The sequence below is a fragment of the Mustelus asterias genome, chromosome 8 (assembly GCF_964213995.1).
Source record: "Mustelus asterias chromosome 8, sMusAst1.hap1.1, whole genome shotgun sequence".
NCBI lineage: Eukaryota > Metazoa > Chordata > Chondrichthyes > Carcharhiniformes > Triakidae > Mustelus > Mustelus asterias.
Genome location: NC_135808.1, coordinates 133,246,115 through 133,272,161, shown reverse-complemented (window position 1 = coordinate 133,272,161; position 26,047 = coordinate 133,246,115). Strand labels below are relative to the sequence as shown.

Sequence of the window (26,047 nt, the reverse complement as noted above, 5' to 3'; positions counted from 1 at the left end):
TTCTTTAGAAGATTGCATCCTCTGAATTAAAGGATATTTGAAATGTGGGCACACCTTTTATATTTACAGGGTCAAAATTAGTGTTATTACTTCCAAATTCAAGAGCATAAATCCTGGATATAAATTTAAATCAATAATTTAATTGATCCCAAATTGTAATCCTTTTACAAAGTACATTTACAAGGAGTCCTTTAGCTTGTAATAGATCCAAGTAAATGCGAGTATAATACTTAACAGAAACATTGCTGTAGACTTCAGCAACCAGACATCTACTTCTCCACAATTTATTTTCAAACAATCCAGTTGACGTCAGTTTTGGATAAAAATGGAGGACTGTTTAGATTGTCTTCAGGATATTAAAAATACATCAATGTGTAAAGTCAGTGCTGCCAAGGGAGCCTGCGTCACGGCTTCGAGCGGTCCCAATGAAAGCCCGACTTTACAAGTGGAACTTCCTTCGGCTTGTATCCATTTCGTGACGCTGAGGGAAAAGAAAGTGAAGCAGGTCAGAGAGAGCATGCAATAAAATACCCTGCACATACTCAGCATTGACAGGTAAATCTCCTAACTCCAGTTAGTGGCAGGGATTCATTTCTCTATTAGAAAGATATTAAACACCGCTGCCGAGTAAATCTATACACTCCATTTTTGCACTACATTCGACTGGGAATGGTTGAGCTATGGCACGTTTAGGAATAGTTGAACCAAATTTTCTTTATCCGTCGGGCGACATGGTGGCACAGTGGTTCGCACTGGAACCCGGGTTCAATTCCGGCCTTGGGTGACTGTGAGTTTGCACGTTCTCCCCGTGACCGTGTGGGTTTCCTCCCACAGTCAAAAGACGTGTAGGTTAGGTGGATTAGCCATGTTAAATATGGTTACGGGGTTGGGGCAGGGGAGGGTATGATGCTCTTTCAGAGAGCTGGTGCAGGCTCGACAGGCCGAACAGCCTCCTTCAGCAATGTAGGGATTCTATGGTTCACGATGGTTTGGGCCCCATGTGCATATTTATTGGAAACTGAAGCGGCAGTAAGTCAGCATTAAAATTTTGTCAATGGCCTTAACTGCACCTACTTTCCAGCTTCAATCCCAGACTCGAGATATTTCAAAGAACCAAATTATTCTGCGCTACATGATCGCATTTCAGGAGAATCTACAGAACAATGTTGCTAGCAATAACACTTTACACATCCCTTTCCCATAACCCTCCCTGCAAGTAGATAAAAGCAACATGAAGTGATTTACATAATAGAACATATACAACTCTGTCGTACATATCCTCACACATCAATATATTTATTCTTAATTTTCAGTCACATTTGACTGTGATTTGAGACAGTCAGAATCGTAAAAAGACTCAGCTATAGACATTTAATCTAAAATCACCTCCAGTTAAAGTCCATGTAACCCCAAGACAACAAAACATCTTAAAAACTGACCTTGTGGACCCATTCATATTCTCCATATTTTGAATCAAAGGTCCCTTTCTGAAGTGATCTCAGTTTCAGGGTGAAGCGTGGCCCAAGTTCCTGAAGGCCCACTTTCTTTTCATTTCTAAATATGTACCTTTAAAACAACAGCTCTGTTAGCATCTGGTCGGAATTAAGCGCACACATCAGCTTCACATTCTTTTGATACAGAATTAATTCACAGCGGTGGTTCCTGGGAGGAAGGGATGGCTGTTTAAGAAGTTTTTAAAAAAATATTTGATCATGGGATGTGGGCGTCGCTGGCAAGGACAGCATTTGTTGTCCATCCCTATTTGCTCCTTGACAAGGTGGTGGTGAGCTGCCTTCCTGAACTGCTGCAGGCCGTGTGATATAGGAACACCCACAGTGCTGTTAGAGAGGGCGTTCCAGGATTCTAACCCAGCCACAGTGAAGGAACAGTGATATTGTTCCAAGTCAGGATGTTGAGTGGCTTGGAGGAGAACTTGCAGCCCGCTGGGGCTGTTCCACCATTCAACCACATCATGGCTGATCCTTTAGCCTCAATTCCACACTCCCGCAGTGTACGCATATCCTCAATTCCCTCAGGAATTATAATTTATTGACAATCTGTCTTGAATATACTCAACTTCTGATTATCCACATTCAAACTTGAATATGGAACTCAAAAGATTTACAAATCTCTGTGAAGATATTTCTCCTCATCTCAGCCCTAAGCAATCCACCCTAATCCGGATTCTCGAACCATGTTCTCAATTCCCCAGACACAGAGGCATTTTCTCAACTCCTACACTGTCAGGCTCCTCAGAAGCTCCTTACAAAATTTTCTGTTTCAATTAGATTATTCCTCGAAACCTCAAGAAATATAGGACAAACCCAACCATCTTCAGCTGCTTCAATTACTTTTCCTCCATTATAAGCTCTGAAGTAGGGGGTGGGTGGTTTGTTCATTGCATCATGTTCAGCACCATTTGAAAGTCTGCAGATACTGAAGCAACCAGTGCCCACGTGCAAGACCTGGACCATCAGGCTTGGGCATGCAAGTAACATTCGCATCATACCCGTGCCAGAAAATGACCATCCCCACTTGCAATTCAAGGCATCTTCACTGAATCCCCACCATCAATACCCTGGGAGTCACCATTGACGAGACACTGAAATGGACCAGTCACAGGGGAGAGATACAAAAGTGTCCAGAGGGGCAATTTTATCCCCACAGAGGGTGAGTGGTGAGCCAGAAGGGGTCATGAGTATCTGGAACAAGCTGCCAGAGGAGGCAGGGTACAATTTTGTCTTTTAAAAAGCATTTAGATAGTTACATGGGTACGATGGGTATAGAGGGATATGGACCAAATGCAGGCAATTGGGATTAGCTTAGGGGTTTTTAAAAAAAGAAGCGGCATGGACAAGTTGGGCCGAAGGGCCTGTTTCTATGCTGTAAACCTCTGACTCTATGACATAAATGCTGTGGTTACAAGAGCAGCTTCACCACCACCATCTAAAGGGCAATAGGGGTGCGGGTAATAACTAGATGGCCTTGCCAGTGACTCACCCCCATGCAAATAAAAAAGAAATTCAGCAGTGCCTTCCAGATTGGAACAACTGGCTGCATAATTCTCTCTCTCCCTCGTTTCCACTCTGGTTCTTTTGATCCTCGGGTTATCGAATAGATTGCGGTGCACAAATGATGCAATAGCTCCGACCTCAGCAATATACTGTACTATTATCGAAAAGGTATAGGCAGTGGTTTAACCAAATTTCATTGCACTTTCATTCATGGGACATGGACATCACTGACATGCCAGCATTTATGTCCCTGCTGGAACGCCTTCCTGTTTGTTTGCAAAGTCAGAAACTTCTGTTTTCCGTTGTTAGATTTAAGGTGTTTTACCCCCACTGGGTTGAGGGTTTCAGAATGTCACTGAACTCACCTATACTGTTACATTTTATTTTTACACAGTCTATCCTTTCCTTGCATTTAGTAAGATCACCAAGTCAAATATATACACTACATAGACCGAGGGGCAGCATGGTGGCAGAGTGATTAGCACTGCTGCTTCACAGTGCCAGGAACCCGGGTTCGATTCCCAGCTTGGGTCAATGTGGAGCTTGCGCCTTCTCCCCATGTCTGCGTGAATGTCTTGTGGAATGTCTTGTGAAAAGGAAGAGGGAAGCTTCTGTAGGGATGAGGAAACAAGGTTCAGATGGCTCGATTGAGGGTTACAAGTTAGCAAGGAATGAGCTGAAAAAGGGGCTGAGGAGAGCTAGGAGGGGACATGAGAAGTCCTTGGCGGGTCGGATCAAGGAAAACCCCAAGGCTTTTTACTCTTATGTGAGGAATAAAAGAATGACCAGGGTGAGGTTAGGGCCGGTCAAGGACAGTGGTGGGAACTTGTGTATGGAATCAGTAGAGATAGGCGAGGTGATGAATGAATACTTTTCTTCAGTGTTCACCAAGGAGAGGGGCCATGTTTTTCAGGAAGAGAAGGTGTTACAGGCTAATAGGCTGGAGGAAATAGATGTTCGGAGGGAGGATGTACTGGCAGTTTTGAATAAACTGAAGGTCGATAAGTCCCCTGGGCCTGATGAAATGTATCCTAGGATTCTTTGGGAGGCGAGGGATGAGATTGCAGAGCCTTTGGCTTTGATCTTTGGGTCCTCACTGTCCACGGGGATGGTGCCAGAGGACTGGAGAGTGGCAAGTGTTGTTCCTCTGTTTAAGAAAGGGAATAGAAATGACCCTGGTAATTATAGACCGGTTAGTCTGACTTCGGTGGTTGGTAAATTGATGGAAAAGGTCCTTAGGGATGGGATTTACGACCATTTAGAAAGATGCGGATTAATCCGGGATAGTCAGCACGGATTTGTGAAGGGCAAATCGTGCCTCACAAATTTGATATAATTTTTTGAGGAGGTAACTAGGTGTGTTGATGAAGGTAGGGCGGTTGATGTCATATACATGGATTTTAGTAAGGCGTTTGATAAGGTCCCCCATGGTCGGCTTATGATGAAAGTAAGGAGGTGTGGGATAGAGGGAAAGTTGGCCGATTGGATAGGTAACTGGCTATCTGATCGAAGACAGGGTGGTGGTGGATGGAAAATTTTCGGACTGGAGGCAGGTTGCTAGCGGAGTGCCGCAGGGATCGGTGCTTGGTCCTCTGCTCTTTGTGATTTTTATTAATGACTTAGAGGAGGGTGCTGAAGGGTGGATCAGTAAATTTGCTGATGACACCAAGATTGGTGGAGTAGTGGATGAGGTGGAGGGGTGCTGTAGGCTGCAAAGAGACATAGATAGGATGCAAAGCTGGGCTGAAAAATGGCAAATGGAGTTTAACCCTGATAAATGTGAGGTGATTCATTTTGGTAGGACAAATTTAAATGTGGATTACAGGGTCAAAGGTAGGGTTCTGAAGACTGTGGAGGAACAGAGAGATCTTGGGGTCCATATCCACAGATCTCTAAAGGTTGCCACTCAAGTGGATAGAGCTGTGAAGAAGGCATATAGTGTGTTAGCTTTTATTAACAGGGGGTTGGAGTTTAAGAGCCGTGGGGTTATGCTGCAACTGTACAGGACCTTGGTGAGACCGCATTTGAAATATTGCGTGCAGTTCTGGTCACCTCACTATAAGAAGGATGTGGAAGCGCTGGAAAGAGTGCAGAGGAGATTTACCAGGATGCTGCCTGGTTTGGAGTGTCGGTCTTATGAGGAAAGGTTGAGGGAGCTGGGGCTGTTCTCTCTGGAGCGGAGGAGATTGAGGGGAGACTTAATAGAGGTTTATAAAATGATGAAGGGGATAGATAGAGTGAACGTTCAAAGACTATTTCCTCGGGTGGATGGAGCTATTACAAGGGGGCATAACTATAGGGTTCATGGTGGGAGATATAGGAAGGATATCAGAGGTAGGTTCTTCACGCAGAGAGTGGTTGGGGTGTGGAATGGACTGCCTGCAGTGATAGTGGAGTCAGACACTTTAGGATCATTTAAGCGGTTATTGGATAGGCACATGGAGCACACCAGGATGGTAGGGAGTGGGATAGCTTGATCTTGGTTTCAGATGAAGGTCGGCACAACATCGTGGGCCGAAGGGCCTGTTCTGTGCTGTACTGTTCTATGTTCTATGCGTGGGTTTCTTCTGGGTGCTCCGGTTTCCTCCCACAGTCTGAAAGACGTGCTGGTTAGGTGCATTAGCCATGCTAAGTTCTCCCTCAGTGTACCCAAACAGGTGCCGGGGTGTGGCGACTAGGGGATTTTCACAGTAACTTCATTGCAATGTTAATGTAAGCCTTACTTCTGACTAATAAATAAACTTTACACACACACTCCAACAAGGACTTGTTATGAATACAGTTTGCTTATTATACTTGTAAAAAAGCATACCTGTGAAATCTGAAAAAGATATAATCACGCTGGTTATGAAAAGTTGCCACTTGGCGTCCTACAAATTGTGGATCGTAAGGGAAGAGGGAAGCAAGCATTCTCCCAATACTGTGCCCCAGCCGGGTCGAAAAGTTATTAAGGATCACTTCTGGTATATGCTCTGTTGGATTCTTCCCTTTCCTCTGCAAGAAAGTGTACAGATGTGTGTTAAGATACTCTTTCATTTCTAAAGTGCAGGATCTTATTAAGCATCATTCACTCCTGAGAAAGGGTTCAATAATAACAAGAAAAATCTACTGCAGCAACACTCAAGTCACTAGTTTATGTGAACACTGCTTGATATATTAAAGCATCTGAACAGCTAACAAAGGTGATGTTAACATTGCCGTCTTGACAAGGGGGCTCAGTGAGATTTTAGAATAAGAACTCTACTATTGTTAAGGTAGGCAGAACAGTGCCACAATGGCTAGCACTGCTGCCTCAGTGCCAGGGATCTGGGTTCAATTCTGGACTTGGGTGACTGCCTGTGTGGAGTTTGCACATTCTCCCTGTGTTTGCGTGGGTTTCCTCCAGGTGCTCTGGTTTCCTTCTATATTCCAAAGACGTGCAGGTTAGGGGGATTAGCGGGGTAAATACGTGGGACCACGTGGGCAGGGTCTTGGTAGGATGCGCTGTTGGAAAGTTAGCGCAGACGCGATGGGTTGAATGGCCTCCTTCTCCATTTTAAGTATTCTATGATTCTAACCCTTTGCCTGGTTCTTTTACAAGCTATTTTACGCAAGAAATGGTCTAACAGACAGCATCACCTCACCCACAACATTGTCCATTTTCTGTGGCATTGCGTAAAGATTAAATTTGATATAATTGCATTTATTTAGTTTTCTATTGCTGAAAAGAAACATGTTGCTGAAGCTTTTTGTCTTGAACTCATCAGGACAAACACAAGAATGCCAAATTTCAAACAATCACAACAATTATACTACAGGAGAAAGGGGTGCTGACCGTTTCAGCACCGGGTCTCTCTTTTTCTGTACTACCTTTAATTATATAATTCACTAAGAATTTAGCAATCATTTACCCAGCCAACAGTCAACTTCTTAAAAAATCCAACATTTCACATGGGACATTAAACCAAGTTCCTTAATGCTTTACCTTAAGTTCTTTTGCTAGACGCACACTAGACATCTTGAAATGTGCTGTTGGTCCATTGGGAAGGTGGCTAATAACTAATCCATCTGTCAGTTTTGGTTAAGGCGAAAGAAGTTGAGTTTTCAGGAAACTTCACAAAAAAAATCAGTTGAAACACAAGCTTCTCTTTAAATGCGAGTTGGTGATGGAGTTAGAGTACTACAAGGACTCCCTACCATACTACCTGTTGCCCTATATTGTTACAGACAATTGGTTATCACATAGAATGTAGGCAACGCTGGAAAACCAGCATTTGATTGTCCATCCCTAATTGCCCTTGAAGGTGATGGTGAGCCACCTTCTTAAATGGAGTCAATCATTTTGCTGTGCATCTGGAGTCACATGTTAGGTCAGACCAGAAAAGACGGTAGATTAAAGCAAAATACTGCGGATGCTGGAATCTGAAACAAAAACAGAAAATGTTGGAAAATCTCAGCAGGTCTGACAGCATCTGTGGAGAGAGAATAGCGGCAACGTTTCAAGTCTAGATGACCCTTCGTCAGAGTAGATGGCAGATTTCCTTCTCTGAAGGACATATAAACGACTAGATGTGCTTTTGCATCAATCGATGATAGTTTCATGGTCACCATTGCTGAGGCCAGCTTTCAATTCCAGATTTAACTGAATTTAAATTCCAACAACTACCACGGTAGGGTTTGAACCCTGGTCCCCAGAGTGTTAGCTCGGGCCTCTGGATTACTAGTTCATTAACTCTGTCACAGTTTCTGTATTAAATATTGAACAAAATCATAACTGGTAGCTGCATAAGCTGTGCAGAGGAAGAGGATGTTTTAAAAAAAGGATGCTTAGCTATACTGTGGGAAACAAGTGAGGTTCTGAGGTCTAGAAATTCTGCACAAGGATAATGCCATGCGCACTCGAGCACTAATGTCATTACTGTGCATAACACATAGTTGAGATGTTCTTAACTGATCTATATCAGGTGTAAACACCCACTAGATTTTAATCTTCCTGCTTCTGAATTGTTTTCAACACAGCTATCATGAAAGTCTCACCCCCCAGTTTCCAAGTTTACCATGTGGTTTGTGAAAAGCTGTGTAAAGGCAAGAAGATTTTCGCTCAATGTAACAGCTTACAGAAGCTAATTAGATGGTGCAAATGTGATCAGCAATATTGTACAATTCTTGATCACAGGTACTGATAAGGGCACTCACCTAGAAAAAGCTTACAGCATCTAACTTGCCCAATCTTAGTTGCCGCAAGAGCATTACGTGTCAGCCAAGCAGCGTGCGACTCGAATCGCATGTATGTCAGGCAAGGGAGGGGCTCACGGAAGGAAATTAATGAACTAGTTTTTAAAACAACAGCTGGACAGTTTTCATGGTTCTAAAAATATTGAATTTAATTTCACAACCTTCACGGTGGTGCTGGAGCCACTTGGCGATACTGTATTTAAGTATCAAATAAGAAGTGCTGTGGGTTTACCTCCTCCATGCTGTTCAATGCCACATATACACACTTCTCCAAGGTGCCCTCTTATCTGCTTCCCTTCAAAAGCTCAGGGCCCCCCGATTTCCTCCTACAATACCTCAATTAGCAGGTATCACAGCGAGTAAGACTGCCAAACCTTCTTCCTCACACTTTATTAAAATAACACTACTGAGATGTACAACAATAAGAAACCATTTTACAATGCTATTAGCAATCTCAGGATGTTCCAAAGCATCAGACTGCAAAAGTAGCATTCAAAAAGGAACCAAATAAATATAGCACTGGCAATTTCTGAAATTTGAGGAGGATTAGAATACACGAAACACTGCGGCGAGTCCAAGTTTAAACAAACACTGAAGAAAGCCAATGACATTTTCAAATAAACTCAATAATAAAAGGATACTCGGGACTTTCCGATCTTCATTGATGACGAGCAGGTCTGTAAAATCTCTAGCAACACACTGCGGTATGATTTTTTTCAGAGCCAATCCCCTCCTATAGAAGACATGCGAGTTTGGCACTACCTTTGCCATTTGCTCACATAGCCTTACCGTTCTCTGTAAAACAAAACCATCCATTCAAGATTTTAAAATATGCAGCAGCTGAGGGCAGTGATTAAAGCACTGTGACTGAATGCTGGAACCCTGGGCTTGGAGGAGAGGTGCTAAGAACCTGAGCCCAATTGTTTTCTACTGGGCTCAGCTGATGCACAATTACAGTAAGAAGTCTCAACACCAGGTTAAAGTCCAACAGGTTCATTTGGAATCACGAGCTTTCGGAGCACTGCTCCTTCATCAGGTGAGTGATGTATGGGTGAGTGATCACTCACCTGATGAAGGAGCAGTGCTCCGAAAGCTCGTGATTTCAAATGAACCTGTTGGACTTTAACCTGGTGCTGTGAGACTTCTTACTGTGCCCACCCCAGTCCAACGCCGACATCTCCACATCGATGCATGATTACTACAGGGAAGAAATAACAGACTACAACAAAAACACAATCACACCAGCCATATTATGGCTAACAAGAGCATGTCTCAGGCTGGGAATTTTGTGGTGAGTAACTCACCTCCTGATTCCTTAAAGCTCGTCATCTATAAGGATCAAGTTAGTGTGATGGAACACTCTCCACTTGCCTGGATGAGTGCAGCTCCAACAACACTCAAGATGCTTGACACCATCCAGGACAAAGCAGCTTGCTTGATTGGCACAACATCCACATTCACCTCCTCCATTACCGACGTGCAGTGGGGGCAGTGTGTACCATCTATAAGATGTACAGCAGCAACTCACCAAGGCTCCTTTGATAGGGGTTGCACGTTTGGAAGATACTATCTAGACAGAGGACAAGGGTAGCAGATACATCGGAGCACCACCACCTACAAGCCATCCTGGCTTGGAAATATTTTGGCATTCCTTCTCTGCCACATGGTCAAAACTCTGGCACTCCATCCCTAACAACAGTGGGTGTACCCACACCACATGGACTGGACTATAGTAGTTCAAGGTGCCGGCTCATCATCACCTTTTCAAGGGCATTTAGGGATGGGCAATAAATACTGGCCTTGCCGGCAACACCCATAACTCAAGATCAAATAAATCACACGTACCTTTATTGTGTAAAACAAATTGAAACAGCGGAATGGGAATGGACACCAATCGTGGAAGTGGAAACAAGGAGTGTTGGTCAGAAGAGATGAATTTTAGGAAGATTTTATAATGAGAAGGGATTGGAAAAGGAGAGGAGCTCAGAGACAGAGTTCCAGAGTGCAGCCAAGTCTCTGAAACCCAATGTGGGTGAAGAGAAATAGAGGGGGGATATATAAAAGACCAGAATCTAGTGGTACACATGGAACTTGGAATTGTATCCAAGCAGGAGTAAGTAGCTCCAGGTGAGAAGAACTGATGCAAACTTCCCCTTTACAATTTTCTCTTGTCCTGTCAGAGTTTAATTTCACGTACCCCTCGAGGCCTGTCAGATGTGGTGATGAGGATCTTCGGACTGGTTTCTCGGTTGAAGTAGGACGAAAACTCATCAGTTGCTTCATCGAAAGCCACCTGTGGAAGATTGTTTAATTAAAGATGAAATCAATCTGCACATTCTCCTGATTAAACGTCTGCATAAAACTGTCATCTCTGCCCAGCTCCAATTTACAGCACTTGGAGAACAGTTTTTACTCACATACAAGAATTGATGGAGACAAGAACACCAAAACATTGTTACTTCTCTCTCATCTCATCAATGTCCATTATAAAGAAAACATGTGGGCCCTAAAGCTAAATCACAAGATTCAAAATGGAACATTTTTGGTGTTTAACTCAATGGTAATCATAGAAACCCTACAGTACAGAAAGAGGCCATTCGGCCCATCGAGTCTGCTCCGATCACAATCCCACCCAGGCCCTACCCCCATATATTTTACCCACTAATCCCTCTAACCTACGCATCTCAGGACACTAAGGGGCAATTTTAGCATGGCCAATCAACCTAACCCGCACATCTTTGGACTGTGGGAGGAAACCGGAGCACCCGGAGGAAACCCACGCAGACACGAGGAGAATGTGCAAACTCCACACAGACAGTGACCCAAGCTGGGATTCGAACCCAGGTCCCTGGAGCTGTGAAGCAGCAGTGCTAACCACTGTGCTACCATGCCGCCCGTTGTGCTACCGTGCCGCCCGTAATATTCATTAACATGAACATGCATCCCAATAAAGGACAACACATCAGAAAGGGCCTTTCACTCTGACGAGGAATGAGAGAAAACCTGTAAAATTACCTCTTCATCTTGCGGATCCACGGTTGTTTCGTCATAAACCCGTTGGTTTTCAATCGTCTTCGGAACTGGTTTTGGTGGTGCCTTGAGCAGAAAGGTGTAATCAGGGAGAGCAAAGTTACATTCGCTTACAGACAAGTGATCTGCCCCTATTGGTTTAGCCTGTAGACGCAAACCGCAAGCCCATTTTTACCAAGTCGGCACTCTCAGCACTAATCCGTTGGATGTGAGCAGCCATTTGCATCTTCCAAAAATGGGTTCCCTTATTTAAAATGGATTTAAGATATCATGTATATTTACAGATTATCCTACTTAAATAAGGGAAGCAATTACCAACACTACTGCGCTGCATTCCTGTAAAGAATAAATTCCACCCCCGCCTTCCAACATAGTGGTACAGCAAACCAAACCAGAACAATACCAGGTTGACTTGGGCAGTAACTGTGTGGTCCAAGAACTGGCCCTAGAGCTCGAGCACTGCGGATAGGAAAAATCAATCTGTGCCCCTTTGTTCATTCGCCCTCAGCGCTCTTGATTAATAAACATCAATCATTCAATCTCAGTTTGAAACTGTCAACAAGCCTCCTGCCTCCACAGCTTCTCGAGAGGAGAGTTCCAGACTTATACTCCCCTCTGGCATCAGCCCTGAACGGCCTCGCTCTAATTTTCAGATTATTCCTCATTGCAGTGTTAATATAAGACCACGTGACACTAATAAAATAAACTTTAATCCTTGCTCTGGACAGCAAACAAAATTGTGCTAGACTGCGAAACCGTACTGCAGCAGGTTTTTAGCACCTTCAAGACTGAAGGAACCAACATCACTGAATGGCCAACAAACTGCCAGCATCTCAAAGAATAAGATTATTTTGAACTCGTACATTAAGCGACAGTTACCTTGTCTCCGAGTGCCTCTCTCTCTTTCTGCCTCTTCTTTTTGGCTGCCAATTGCTCCTGGATAACAACAACAGGCAAAATCATTCAGGATCAGAAAGCACATAAAACTTGGTCTCCATTAGAAATCCACCCACAGCTTAAAACTTAGGCTGAATCACAAATACCACCAGTTATCTGTAATTATTTTAGTACTTTCCCAAGAACAATGCCAGTGGAGAGAGCTACTTGTTGAAACTATAGTTAGGGTCAGCACTAACTTGTAAAAATTGTTATAAGTGCACAGAGCAGCGCAGTGGTTGATACAGCTGCCTCACAGCGCCAGGGACCCGGATTCAATTCCAGCCTCAGTGACTGTCTGCATGGAGCTTGCACGTTCTCCCTGTGTGTGTGTGTGGGTTTCCTCTCACACTCCAAAGATATGCAGGTTAGGTGGATTGGCTAAATGGTGGATGCTAAATTGCCTTTTAGTGTCCCAAGACGTGTAGATTAGGGGGATTAGCGGGGTAAATACTTGGGATACTGGAGAACAGATCTGGGTGGGATTGCCCCTTCATGTCTGGGGGATTACAGAGGGTTACAAGGATAGGGCCTGGGTGGGATTGTTGCCAGTGTAGACTCAATGGGCCGAACAGCATCCTTCTGCACTGTAGGGATTCTATGCAAAACACTCAATGGAATTCAGGCTTGATTTTACTACATGGGATCATTCATGTCAGCAGGCACGCGCTTAGAAAGAAATGACTTGCAAATATGTAGTATCTTTCATAACCTGGAACATCCCAAAAACCTTACAGCCAATAAAATACTTGAAGTGTAGCCAATGCTGTAATGCAGGAAACATGGGAACCAATTTGCCACAGTTCCACAAGTGATCAGACAATCGGATTTAGTAATGTTGGTTAAAGGGTAAATATTGGGCAGGAATCTGGGTGAACTTTCCCGCTCTCTCTGAAACCGTACCATGGGATCTTTTACATCAACTTGGCTTAGTGTCTCATTTAGAAAGTAGCACCTCCAGTCAGTGTTGTGTTTCCTCAGACCTGCCTGGTGTGTTAGCCTGGATATAAGGAACACAGGAGCACTGAATCCCTCCTCTGTGTGTTTGCCTCTGAGATCAAAGGTAACCAGGACGAGAGGTCGGTAAAAGGGCTGGAACCTCCGCTCAGCTGAATAGTGGAATGCTTGATCCAAATGGACATTCTACAAAGACAGCCTTTTCTGTTTCCTGCGGCATAAATGTGGGAAATTCAACAAAAATGGGAATGATTTTTCTCCAGAAGCAACTCCATAATTTTAAAATGGTCCGATTGTTAGTGCAATTAGACTCACACTGAAGCCTTCTGAATCCATCCTGTAATTAATGCAATAGGATCAAAAAAGAAATCTAGAAAATATTGCCGAGGGAAAATGGAATCTTCTAAAAGGCAATCTTGCACAATAACACTAAAACACTCCTTGAATATTTGTCTAGCTCCTTCTCGTGCATTTCTTCCCACATGAAAGGACTATGAACCACCTACCCACACAAACATTGTCAGCTTCCTTGCATCATTACCACAGCAATTGCAACATTGAAGAGAATTGTTAGGTCTTGCTTGTTTTTTCCTTCTATCATGCTGTCACAATGTTAGCTTACTATATTGGCAAAATAGAACTTGCATTTTATAAAGTGCCTCATCAGTTCCTAGGAATGAAATCGCCTTTTTGAGGCTAAGTTACAATTATGTGGATAAAAATGGCAACTGACTTCCACACAACAAGGTTGTAAGAATGGGAAATGAGGAATAACCAATTAAAAATATCTGTCGTGTTGGCGGAGAAATTGGGTGGGATGCCAGAACTCTCCTGCTCTTCGTCAAATGGTGCAAGGGGGTTTTAGTTTTACATCCACCCAATAGGCAGATAGAACCAGGTGCTACCATCTCACCTGGGAAAGGGCACCTCCAACAATGCAGCACTCTCGCAATGCCACTTCAGCCTAGAATATATATTTGCCATCTAGAGGATGACAATGACAATTCTGATTTTATCATCACTGCTGCAACTGTTGAACCTACACGCCACTCCAGTGGGCAGCACTGCCATGGTCACAATTAATGCCCACCTCTAGTTGCCCCGAAGCGGCAGCTGTAATCATCTTTTTTCAACTGCTGCGGCTCTAGTTGTAGCTGTGCTCCCACAATGATGGGAGTTTTGGAATTCAGCAATACAGGCAGGAATTGACATTATACATCTTAAGTTAGGGCAGTGTGCGACTTGGGAAGCAATGACATTTACAATGCATTGCTGTTTGGACTTGCAGGCAGCAGAGGTTACAAGGTGCCTGTGAAGTAACTTGGACAAGTTACTGGAGAGCATAAATGCAGGCAGATTGAATCTAGTGGCAACAACAATCAAGTACCCTGTCCTGGGTGTGTCAAGTTTCTAGATTGTTTTCACGGACAGAGCAGTGAGAATTTCAGTCTTCTTATGACAGTTTGAATTCACCACTTTAAATTGTTTTTACTGTGCTGGACAGACCTGCAGCCCCTATACTTCATCTAGTGAGAGTATTTTGAGTTGCATGGCACCAGTCACACTTGACAGGCACAGAAATAAAAGCTATGGAATTGCTGATAGCTCAAGTTGACATGGGTTGAAAATTTCACTTAATCTCCACCATACTTCACTGAAAACTGTTAGCAAACCTGTTAGAGCGTAACTGTCCTCCCTAGAATCAAATGTCACAGTACGGGTATCAGATAACAGACAAAACCAGTTTCATAGATATTGGAACCACACGCTGATAGAGCTTTAAAGAAATGTGGCAATGTATCCAAATCAGCCAGGAGAATATTTGCATCCAAATATCTATCAGACTGTGAAGCATTTGCATCCTACAGGATACTTGCAAGGCAAGAGTCTCGCTGCCTGCAGATAGAGTTTGCAATTTGAAGTTCCAACTAAACCTACCCAAAGTGACTTGAACAGAAGAGGTGGTCACATCAACTAATGCATCTTTATTTTATGTAAGGGAACTGCAACAGAAATGCCTTCTGGAAATGAAAACTATTTTACTTCACCCAATGCTGATTAAAGTGTTCACCATCCGCGTGTGAAGTAGCTTCAAATCTGTCCTGAGAGATGAAACAGCAATGCTTCTACATCTCTTTTATCAACATGAAGCATTGAGAATAACCAGAACCAGCTACCAAAAATAACTCTAAAATCATGAAAATGTAACATTGCAAACCGTCTCCCACTTTCTAACTGGCAGCTGCAGTAAAGACAATAGAAATGTTCAACCCAGTTCATGCGTTTCCTCTACACAAGCTGTAATCCTAATCAACTGAGCACGCCCAGTTCCCATATTCCATTGTTCCCCATTTCTAACCAATTCATAAAAAGTTGACATGGTTTTTGTTATTGACACTAATTCCACTCTCGCAGTCCTCAACCTCAATACACCCACTGCAAAAACAATTTGCTCCTATTCAGTGTCCCAAACTTCTTTTGTTTATAGTTCTGGTTTCTACATTATAAAAAGGATATGGAGGCACTGGTGAACGTGGGGAGAAAAGACTCTCGGAATGTGGAACGCACTGTCACGGGGAAAAGCTCAGCAACTAGAATAATTAAGTGGGAAGCTGCACGACACATGTTCACTAAATTGGTCCCCGAGGTGAGGGGGCTGTCCTATAAGAAGCTGAGTAACCTGGTCGATATTCTCTGGAGTTTAGAAGAATGAGAGGTAACTTCGTTGAAACATACAAGATTCTGGATGGGCTGCACAGAGGTTGTTTCCACTGTTCGGGGAATCTAAAACACAGCGGCACAGTCTTTGGATAAGGGGCTGATTATTTGGGAATGAGATGAGGAGACATTTCTTCTCTCAAAGGGTTGTGGATCTTTGGAATTCTCTACCTCAGAGGATTGTGGGGAAGCTGCATTATTAAATATATTTAAGGCTGGGAAAGCCAGATATTTTTGTCTCTGAATTGAAGTATATAGGGAGTGGGCAGGAAAAAGGAACTGGAGCCTAAAATCAGCCATGATCATACTGAATAGCAGAGCAGGCTCAATGGGTCATACAATCTACACCAGCTTCTATTTGTGCTCACACAAGGGAGAAAGGATGATACTGATAGGGCGAGAAAGAATAAAGTTTCAAACGCTGTGTGTGGAACATAAACGCCAGTATTGACCTATTTGGGTAGAACGGCCTCTCTCGATGCTGCAGACGATGAAGTTTTATGGAATATGTCATCTTCAGTCGATGTAGGAAACTTCCTAAAGCGATCGGATTATATATCGTGCTGTGGCTTTTGAACAAGAGACAGATTTTACTTACCTCTAGCTTTATTCCCCAAACCAGCTAGTTTCCAAGGAGCAACAGTGAGCAGTGTCAGATAAGCAGGAGAAATCAAACCAAAGGTTTGGTTTTTAGCTGTTTAACTACAATGCACGCAGCCTTGTCAAAGCAAAATTATATGTTTGGAAAAATTTGTACCAGTTCCAAGACAGAGTACAATTGGAATGGAAGACAGGGAAATGACAGATGGAAACCAGATGGCAGATCAAGTCAGACTCAGCATAGCGACAGCAACAGGCAGGAGACATCAAAGAAACATCTCAGTCTAGTTCGTTCAGATTTCTCTCTCCCGCTGGGCACCCTCACTTTTTCCCTTTTTATTTCAATAGTGACTACACTTCAAAGGTACTTCATCACGTTGAACGAGATTCTAACCATCCCCCTGCTTGACATTCCACAGATTACCATTTCTGAATCCAAAACACTATCAACACCCTGAGGGTTACCACTGACCAGAAACTGAATTGCACCAGCCCTATAAATACTGTGGCTACAAGAAGTCAGAGGCTGGGAGTCCTGCCAGAAGTAATTCACTTCCTGACCCCCTGAAGCCTGTCCACCATCTACGAACTAACTAGAGTTTTTCTGATGACATAACTAGTAAAATAGATGAGGACTAGTCAGCGGGTGTAATAAGTCCCACATCAGAGGTTAGTGTGCAAAATTAAAAGGACACAGGATTGGGTGTGATGGCAGAGTCATCAGGAGTATAGAAACACAGAGGGACCTAGGTGTGCAAGTCCACAAATCCTTGAAGGTGGCAACACAGGTGGAGAAGGTGGTGAAGAAGGCATATGGTATGCTTGCCTTTATAGGACGGGGTATAGAGTATAAAAGCTGGAGTCTGATGATGCAGCTGTATAGAACGCTGGTTAGGCCACATTTGGAGTACTGCGTCCAGTTCTGGTCGCCGCACTACCAGAAGGACGTGGAGGCATTGGAGAGAGTGCAGAGAAGGTTTACCAGGATGTTGCCTGGTATGGAGGGTCTTAGCTATGAGGAGAGATTGGGTAGACTGGGGTTGTTCTCCTTGGAAAGACGGAGAATGAGGGGAGATCTAATAGAGGTATACAAGATTATGAAGGGTAAAGATAGGGTGAAAAGTGGGAAGCTTTTTCCCAGGTCGGAGGTGACGATCACGAGGGGTCACGGGCTCAAGCTGAGAGGGGCGAAGTATAACTCAGACATCAGAGGGACGTTTTTTACACAGAGGGTGGTGGGGGCCTGGAATGCGCTGCCAAGTAGGGTGGTGGAGGCAGGCACGCTGACATCGTTTAAGACTTACCTGGATAGTCACATGAGCAGCCTGGGAATGGAGGGATACAAACGATTGGTCTAGTTGGACCAAGGAGCGGTACAGGCTTGGAGGGCCGAAGGGCCTGTTTCCTGTGCTGTACTGTTCTTTGATAGATTGGCATGGACTGAGAACTGGTCAGCAGACAGGAAGAGTTTTAACAACACCAGGTTAAAGTCCAACAGGTTTATTTGGTAGCAAATACCATAAGCTTTCGGAGCGCTGCTCCTTCGTCAGATGGAGTGGAAATCTGACGAAGGAGCAGCGCTCCGAAAGCTTATGGTACTTGCTACCAAATAAACCTGTTGGACTTTAACCTGGTGTTGTTAAAACTCTTACTGTGTTCACCCCAGTCCAACGCCGGCATCTCCACATCATAGCAGACAGGATGCAGAGAGTAGGAAGAAATGGGTCTTTTTCAAAGCGGCAAGCGGTGATGAGTGGGGTCCCGCAGGGATCAGTGCTTGGACCCCAACTATTCATAACATGCATCAATTATTTAGATGAGGAAACCAAATGTAATATTTCCAAGTTTGCTGACGACATAAAACATGGTGGGAATGTGAGTGGTGAGGAGGATGTTAAGAGGCTTCAAGGTGATTTAGATAAGTTGAGTAAGTGGGGAAATACATGGCAGATGCAGATTAATGTGGATAACTGTGAAGTTATCCACTTCAGATGGAGAAACAGAACGGCAGAGTATTATTTAAATGGTGACTGATTGAGAAATGTTGATGAACAAAGAGCCATGGGATGCCCTCATAAACCAGACACTGAAAGCAAGTATGCAGGTACAGCAGGCAGTTAGGGATATAGGCAAATAAACGGTATGTTGGCTTTCATTGCAAGAGGACTTGGGTTCAAGAACAAGGATGTCATACTGGAGTTGTACAGGGCCTTGGTGATACTACACCTGGAGTGGTGTGTGCAGTTTTAGTCTCCTTATTCTAAGAAATGAGATACTTGTAAAGGGGGTGCAGTGAAGGTTCACTAGACTGATTGTTGTGATGGCAGAATTTCATTACAAGGAGAGATTGGGCTGACTGGGCCTGTATTGACTGGAATTCAGAAAAATATAAAGGGATCTAATCAAAATATTTAATATTCTGACAGGGCTGGATAGACAGGATGCAGCGATGTTGTTTCCTCTGGCTGGAGAGGTCTAGAACAGACAGCCACAGACTCAGAATACAGACTATGAGGTGAAACCTCTTCACTCAGAGGGTGGTGAACCGGTGGAATTCTCTACCACAGAAGGCTGTAGAGGCCAAATCATTGAATATATTTAAAAAGAAAATAGATTTCCTAAAGGCGTCAAGGGGTATGGGGAGAGACAGGAGTACGGCATTGAGCTAGAGGGTCAGCCATGACTGTATTAAATGGCAGAGCAGGCTCAAAGTGGCGAATAGCCAACTCCTGCTCCTTTCTATGTTTCTACAAGGCACGAGTCAGGAGTGTGATGGAATACTTTCCACTTGCCTGGATGAATGCAAGCCCAATAACACGCAAGAAGCTTGATACCATCTAGGACAAGTTAACACCCCATCCACTGCCTTAAACATTCACTCCCTCCACTACCAATACACACAGTGGTAGCAGTGTGCACCCATCTACAAGACGCACTGCAACAATTTGCCAAGTACCTTTGACAGCACCTTCCAAACCTACAACCTCTGCCACCTAGGAAAAGGGCAGCAGGGGAACACCAACACCTGCAAGTTCCCCTCCAAGCCACTCATCATCCTGACTTGGAAACATGTCGCCGCCGTTCCTTCACTGTCGCTGGGTCAAAGTCCTGGACCTCTCTGCCTAACAGCACTGACTGTACGTCGACTGCAGCAGTTTAAGGCAGCACCAGCACCACCTTTCCAGGAGGCAATTATGGATGGGCAATAAATGCTGACCTAGTCAGAACTGCACAACACATGGACGAATAAAAGTGACCTATGAACATCATGAAATTAGAAATGGCACTACAGAAGTACCAGCACATCATTCATACGCACCAAAACCTCACTTGTCCATCACCCTCTTCCCCCTACCTCTACATACCTGCTCCTCACTCGTGCTGCCACCTCAGCCTCACCTCTTTCCCTACTCATTCCTTCACTGCCAGCTCCTTCCCTCTTAAACATACATTAGGAACAGGGGTAGGCCACTCAGCCCCTTGAGCCTGCTTCACCATTCAATAAGATCATGGCTGATCTGATTGTAACCTCAACCCCATATTCCTGCCTGCCCCCCATAACAAAGAACAATACAGCACAGGAACAGGCCCTTCGACCCTCCAAGCCCGCGCCACTCCCTGGTCCAAACTAGACCATTCTTTTGTATCCCTCCAGTCCCACTCCGTTCATGTGGCTATCTAGATAAGTCTTAAACGTTCCCAGTGTGTCCGCCTCCACCACCTTGCCCGGCAGCGCATTCCAGGCCCCCACCACCCTCTGCGTAAAATACGTCCTTCTGATATCCGTGTTAAACCTCCCCCCGCCGCCCCCCCTCACCTTCAACCTATGACCCCTCGTGAACGTCACCACCGACCTGGGAAAAAGCTTCCCACCGTTCATCCTATCTATGCCTTTCATAATTTTATACACCTCTATTAGGTCTCCCCTCATCCTCCGTCTTTCCAGTGAGAACAACCCCAGTTTACCCAATCTCTCCTCATAATTAAGCCCATCCATACCAGGCAACATCCTGGTAAACCTCCTCTGTACTCTCTCCAAAGCTTCCACATCCTTCTGGTAGTGTGGCGACCAGAACTGGACGCAGTATTCCAAGTGCGGCCGAACCAACGTTCTATACATCTGCAACATCAGACACCAACTTTTATACTCTATGCCCCGTCCTATAAAGGCAAGCATGCCATATGCCTTGTTCACCACCTTCTCCACCTGTGACGTCACCTTCAAGGATCTGTGGACTTGCACACCCAGGTCCCTCTGCGTATCTACACCCTTTATAGTTCTGCCATTTATCGTATAGCTCCCCCCTACATTAGCTCTACCAAAATGCATCACTTCGCATTTATCTGGATTGAACTCCATCTGCCATTTCTTTGCCCAAATTTCCAGCCTATCTATATCCATCTGTAGCCTCTGCCAATGTTCCTCACTATCCGCAAGTCCAGCCAATTTCGTGTCGTCCGCAAACTTGCTGATCACCCCAGTTATACCTTCTTCCAGATCGTTTATATAAATCACAAACAGCAGAGGTCCCAATACAGAGCCCTGCGGAACACCACTAGTCACAGGCCTCCAGCCGGAAAAAGACCCTTTCATCCCTTTGATTAACAAGAATCTAGCTAGCTCTGCCTTAAAAATATTCAAAAGACTCTGCTTCCACTGCCTCGAGGAAAAGTTCCAAAGACTCACGACCCTAAGAGAAAAAACACCTCTGCTTTAAATGGGCAACTTATTTTTAAACAGTAACCCCTAGTTCTCGATTTTCCAACAAGAGGAAAGATCACAATATTGGCTGTGACGTTTCAGAATTTCTTGGATTCTTGTAAGGTCCTAGTGGATTGGAAACATGCTAATGTGATGGGTATCAATGATTTGGATGAGCATGTACAAAGCACGATCAGTAAGTTTGCAGATAACACTAAAATAGGTGGTATTGTAGACAGTGAGGAAGGTTATCAAAAATTGCAGCAGGATCTTAATCAGCTGGGGAAGTGGGCTGAGAAATGGCAAATGGAGTTCAATACAGATAAATGTGAGATGTTGCATTTTGGAAAGTCAAATCAAGATAGGACTTTCACGGTGAATGGTAGGGCCTTGGAGAGTATCGTGGAACAGAGGGACCTCGGAGTTCAGGTGCACATTTCTCGAAAGGTGAAGTCACAAGTAAACAGGGCAGTGAAGAAGGTTTTTGGCATGCTAGCCTTCATCAGTCACGACACTAGGGATTCCATGACAGTCTCAGTGCAGAAGCAGGCCACTTGGCCCATCGAGCGCACTGACCACAATCCCACCTAAGCCCTATTCCCACAACCTCTCAAATCAATCCTACGAATCCCCTGACACTAGGGTCAATTTAGCATGGCCAATCTACCTAACCCCCACATGTTTGGAGTGAGGGGGGAAACCGGAGCACCCGGAGGAAACCGCAGACACGGGGAGAATGTGCAGACTCCACAGAGTCAGTGACCCGAAGCTAGAATTGAACCTGGGTCCCTGGCGCTGTGATGCAGCAGTGCTAAACACTGCCACCCACAGAGAAGCACAGGCCGCATCTGGAGTATTGTGTTCAGTTTTGATTGCCTTGTTATAGGAAAGATGTTGTTAAACTGGAGAGAGAGTGCAGAGACAATACTTTTCACTGTATCCCAATGCATGTGACAATAAATCAAATTAAATCCTCCTACCGCATACTCACTCCCCACACACTGCCCCCCCCACACACACACACACTGCCCCCCCCTCACACACTGCCCCCCCCCACACACACACTGCCCCCCCCCACACACACACTGCCCCCCCCCACACACACACTGCCCCCCCCCACACACACACTGCCCCCCCCCACACACACACTGCCCCCCCCCACACACACACTGCCCCCCCCCACACACACACTGCCCCCCCCCACACACACACTGCCCCCCCCCACACACACACTGCCCCCCCCCACACACACACTGCCCCCCCCCACACACACACTGCCCCCCCCCACACACACACTGCCCCCCCCCACACACACACTGCCCCCCCCCACACACACACTGCCCCCCCCCACACACACACTGCCCCCCCCCACACACACACTGCCCCCCCCCACACACACACTGCCCCCCCCCACACACACACTGCCCCCCCCCACACACACACTGCCCCCCCCCACACACACACTGCCCCCCCCCACACACACACTGCCCCCCCCCACACACACACTGCCCCCCCCCACACACACACTGCCCCCCCCCACACACACACTGCCCCCCCCCACACACACACTGCCCCCCCCCACACACACACTGCCCCCCCCCACACACACACTGCCCCCCCCCACACACACACTGCCCCCCCCCACACACACACTGCCCCCCCCCACACACACACTGCCCCCCCCCACACACACACTGCCCCCCCCCACACACACACTGCCCCCCCCCACACACACACTGCCCCCCCCACACACACACACTGCCCCCCCCCACACACACACTGCCCCCCCCCCACACACACACTGCCCCCCCCCACACACACTGCCCCCCCCCACACACTCACTGCCCCCCCCCACACACTCACACTGCCCCCCCCACACACACACACTGCCCCCCCCCCACACACACACTGCCCCCCCCCACACACACACTGCCCCCCCCCCACACACACACTGCCCCCCCCCACACACACACTGCCCCCCCCCACACACACACTGCCCCCCCCCACACACACACTGCCCCCCCCCACACACACACTGCCCCCCCCCACACACACACTGCCCCCCCCCACACACACACTGCCCCCCCCCACACACACACTGCCCCCCCCACACACACACACTGCCCCCCCCCACACACACACTGCCCCCCCCCCACACACACACTGCCCCCCCCCCCACACACACTGCCCCCCCCCCACACACTCACACTGCCCCCCCCCACACACACACACTGCCCCCCCCACACACTGCCCCCCCCACACACACACACTGCCCCCCCCCACACACACACACACACTGCCCCCCCCCACACACACACACTGCCCCCCCCACACAGCCCCCCCCCACACACACACACTGCCCCCCCCCACACACACACTGCCCCCCCCACACACACACACTGCCCCCCCCACACACACACACTGCCCCCCCCCACACACTGCCCCCCCCCACACACACACTGCCCCCCCACACACACTGCCCCCCCCCACACACACACACTGCCCCCCCCCCCACACACACACTGCCCCCCCCCCCACACACACTGCCCCCCCCCACACACACTGCCCCCCCCACACACACACTGCCCCCCCCCCACACACACACTGCCCCCCCCCACACACACACTGCCCCCCCCACACACACACACTGCCCCCCCCCCACACACACACACTGCCCCCCCCCACACACACACACTGCCCCCCCCACACACACACACTGCCCCCCCCACACACACACACTGCCCCCCCACACACACACACACTGCCCCCCCCACACACACACTGCCCCCCCCACACACACACTGCCCCCCCCCACACACACACTGCCCCCCCCACACACACACACTGCCCCCCCCCACACACACACTGCCCCCCCCCCACACACACACACTGCCCCCCCCCACACACACACTGCCCCCCCCACACACACACACTGCCCCCCCCACACACACACTGCCCCCCCCCACACACACACTGCCCCCCCCACACCCACACACTGCCCCCCCCACACCCACACACTGCCCCCCCCACACACACACTGCCCCCCCCACACACACACTGCCCCCCCCACACACACACTGCCCCCCCCACACACACACTGCCCCCCCCACACACACACTGCCCCCCCCACACACACTGCCCCCCCCCACACACACACTGCCCCCCCCCCACACACACACACTGCCCCCCCCACACACACACACACTGCCCCCCCCACACACACACTGCCCCCCCCACACACACACTGCCCCCCCCACACACACTGCCCCCCCCCACACACACACTGCCCCCCCCCCCACACACACACTGCCCCCCCCCACACACACACTGCCCCCCCCCACACACACACTGCCCCCCCCCACACACACACTGCCCCCCCCCACACACACACTGCCCCCCCTCCCCCCTCCCCCAGCCCGCACCTGCCGCCGGGCCCGCTTCCAGCGCTGGAACATGAACTGCCGCCGCTGTTTGTTTTTAATCTCGGACACACTGAACCCGGGCGGGAACAGGACCTCGGGCTGGGCCCCGGGCTCGGGCTGAGCCTCCCCCTCGGCCCCACCGCCCGGTTCCCGCCGCTTCCTGCTCTTCCCCTCGGCCGCCATCTTTCGCACACCGGCTCTCCCCCGTGACCTTTCACCCAGCTCCGCTCCACGCCGCCGCCGCATCCACTTCCGGGGACAAGTCGACGCCGCCACTTCCGCTTCCGGGGGAGGTCAGCGCCACCTGCTGACGGGAGAGAGCACGGCCGCCTGGGGCGCATGCGCGATACCAGCTATACCCAAAGAGCCAACATTGAACCCTGATTAAACCAAATGAGAAAATACAATTGTTGCACCAGCTGACACTCAACCTGTTGCAAAAGGGGGTGGAATATAAAAGTAGGAATGTGTTGCTACAGCAGTACAGGGTCTTGGTGACCCTGGATCGTCCCAAACTTTAGAGGATTATCCCATAATTAGGCTAGTTGTCCCATATCTCGCGCAATGATCTCGTCAAGGCCAGTCCTCCAGTACAACAGTGCTTTATTGAAATAAATAAAAACGCTGCGTCTGCAGTTTACAAGAATTCAAACGAGACCTATAAACTCTGGATCGTGGGTTTTAAACCCACACTACATGAAGCTCATGGGGAGATTCATTAGTGATGCCTCGTGTCCCTCATGTCCGCTGTAACATCTCAGAACAAAGTCTTTCACCATATTTATGGCGTTTGAGATTTGTTCTGGCAGCATCCACCCCCCTCCCCCACCCACATCAATCTCCCCCACTGTTGCAACTATATAAGACCCTGGTCAGACCACACTTGGAGTACTGTGCTCAGTTCTGGTCACCTCGTTACAGGAAGGAAGTGGAAGCCGTAGAAAGGGTGCAGAGGAGATTTACAAGGATGTTGCCTGGGTTGGGGAGCATGCCTTATGAGGATAGGTTGAGTGAGCTCGGCCTTTTCTCCTTGGAGAGACGAAGGATGAAGGGTGAACTGATAGAGGTGTATAAGATGTTGAGAGTTATTGATCGAGTGGATAGTCAGAGGCTTTTTCCCAGGGCTTAAATGGTTGCCACAAGAGAACACAGGTTTAAGGTGCTGGGGAGTAGGTACAGAGGAGATGTCAGGGGTAGGTTTTTCACTCAGAGGGTGGCGGGTGCGTGGAATGGGCTGCCAGCAACGGTGGTGGAGGCGGATTCGATAGGGTCTTTTATGAGACTTTTAGATAAGTACATGGAACTTAGTAAGTTAGAGGATTATAGGTAAGCCTAGTAATCACTAAGGTAGGGACATGTTCGGCACAACTTTGTGGGCTGAAGGGCCTGTATTGTGCTGTAGTTTTTCTATGTTTCTATGTTACTCGTTCGCACCAATGTCAAACAAAACTTTT

The 26,047-nt window shown here is 47.2% G+C and overlaps 1 protein-coding gene across 1 annotated transcript; it reads right to left on the bottom strand.

The window, feature by feature from the left end:
• Window positions 1–120: 120 nt before the first annotated feature.
• On the bottom strand, window positions 121–24,833 carry rpf1 (ribosome production factor 1 homolog). Its single transcript, XM_078218989.1, has 9 exons — window positions 24,594–24,833; window positions 12,138–12,194; window positions 11,244–11,324; window positions 10,426–10,521; window positions 8,870–9,023; window positions 6,979–7,061; window positions 5,827–6,008; window positions 1,440–1,566; window positions 121–481 (listed from the first exon to the last, which is right to left on the bottom strand). The coding sequence occupies exons 1-9, from the start codon at window positions 24,774–24,776 to the stop codon at window positions 440–442; spliced, it is 1,005 nt and encodes a 334-aa protein (XP_078075115.1). The 5' UTR covers window positions 24,777–24,833; the 3' UTR covers window positions 121–439.
• Window positions 24,834–26,047: the final 1,214 nt, after the last annotated feature.